The sequence below is a fragment of the Octopus bimaculoides genome, chromosome 26 (genome assembly GCF_001194135.2).
Source record: "Octopus bimaculoides isolate UCB-OBI-ISO-001 chromosome 26, ASM119413v2, whole genome shotgun sequence".
NCBI classification, from domain to species: Eukaryota; Metazoa; Mollusca; class Cephalopoda; order Octopoda; family Octopodidae; genus Octopus; species Octopus bimaculoides.
In genome coordinates, this window is record NC_069006.1 from 13,695,471 (window position 1) to 13,696,920 (window position 1,450).

The window sequence follows — 1,450 nt, forward strand, 5'->3', positions numbered from 1 at the left end:
CTGGATGCCCTTCCTAACGCCAACCACTCCGAGGGTGTAGTGGGTGCTTTTACGTGCCATCGGCACGAGGGCCAGTCAGGCGGTACTGGCAACGGCCACGCTCAAATGGTGTTTTTTACATGCCACCTACACAGGAGCCAGTCCAGCAGCATTGGCAACGACCTCGCTTGAATGTAGTTTTTCACGTGCCACCGGCACAAGTGCCAGTGAGGCAACGTTGATAACAATCACACTCAAATGGTGCTTTTTACGTCCCACCGGCACGGAAGTCAGTCAGCTGCTCTGACAATGATCATGCTCGGATGGTGCTGTTAGCGCTCCACTGGCACGGGTGCCAGTCATCGAATTTACATGATATGTATATATACACAAGAAACACGATTAAGTAGAATTCTTGTAATGGCGTATCACACATACACACACACATATTTATTAGTCTTCCATTTAATTATTATAACTCCATGCAAATCACAATATCAAGTTATTGTTTGTTAGTATTCAACATTAAATATATTTAACAATAAATAGAACCCAATTGTATCTTTTTGATCGTTCAGGTTCTTTAACTCCGCGTATAAAGTGGTTTTGTTTTTGCTTATGAAAAACATGTCACAATTTTGCTAAACCTGTTCATTGCTGAGCAGGTTTCCTATCACTCTGCAATTATTTGCCGTATTATGTTTTTGTCTAGGAACATGAAGAGATGGAACGGAAGGAGATAGAAGAGAAAGAGCGAAAGGAAGAGGAACTGCGCAAGTTGGAGGAGCTACGCAGACAGGAAGAACAGCTACGGCGTGAGAAGGAAGAATTTGAGAGGGAGAAGGAAGAAATTAGGAGACAGAAAGAAGAGCTTGAAATGAAGAAAAACCATGAGTTGCAATTGGTAAGAAATCTTTTTCTGTAGTTGGGGGTGGGGCTCTGCCTGCCCCCATTTGATAGATATTTCAAACAGTGGGTATAGTTTTTCACTTAAGTTTTAAAATTCAGCTATGAGCAGCGATTTAAGTTGCTGTGATGGTTGGCTTTACTATCATTGGAAATTAGAGAAAAGGAGAGAGAGAGAGAATTGAAATAATATAAAGGAAAATAAATGGCTATTCAACCACTAACAGGGTTGTTTCAACGTTATGACCCTAAAAGCAACATGCATTTTGATGGAAGTTTGTGTTCAGTGTTTCTGTATCTTGCTTTCAGCCATCAGACATCAATAATACTTAAAGAAAATTTGTTGATAATTCCTTATTGAAACAAATAGAATAAAAGTCCCTTACATTATTTACATTATTTACATTTGACGGATATTTGTCCTCATCTTGTTTATTGTTAACACAACGTTTCGGCTGATATACCCTCCAGCCTTCGTAAGGTGTCTTGGGGAAATTTCGAACCTGGGTTCTCATTCCTAACGATGTTACTATTATTACATCGTTAAGAATGAGAACCCAGGTTC

General features: G+C 40.0%; 1 protein-coding gene across 1 annotated transcript in view; it reads left to right on the forward strand.

Moving 5' to 3' along the window:
* LOC106880141 (GRB10-interacting GYF protein 2) overlaps positions 1 to 1,450 on the forward strand; it is a 17,068-nt gene that overhangs the window by 9,371 nt on the left and 6,247 nt on the right. The window contains exon 9 of the mRNA XM_052976918.1: positions 692 to 883. Coding sequence (XP_052832878.1) covers positions 692 to 883 — 192 coding nt within the window. The remainder of the gene's footprint in view (positions 1 to 691; positions 884 to 1,450) is intronic.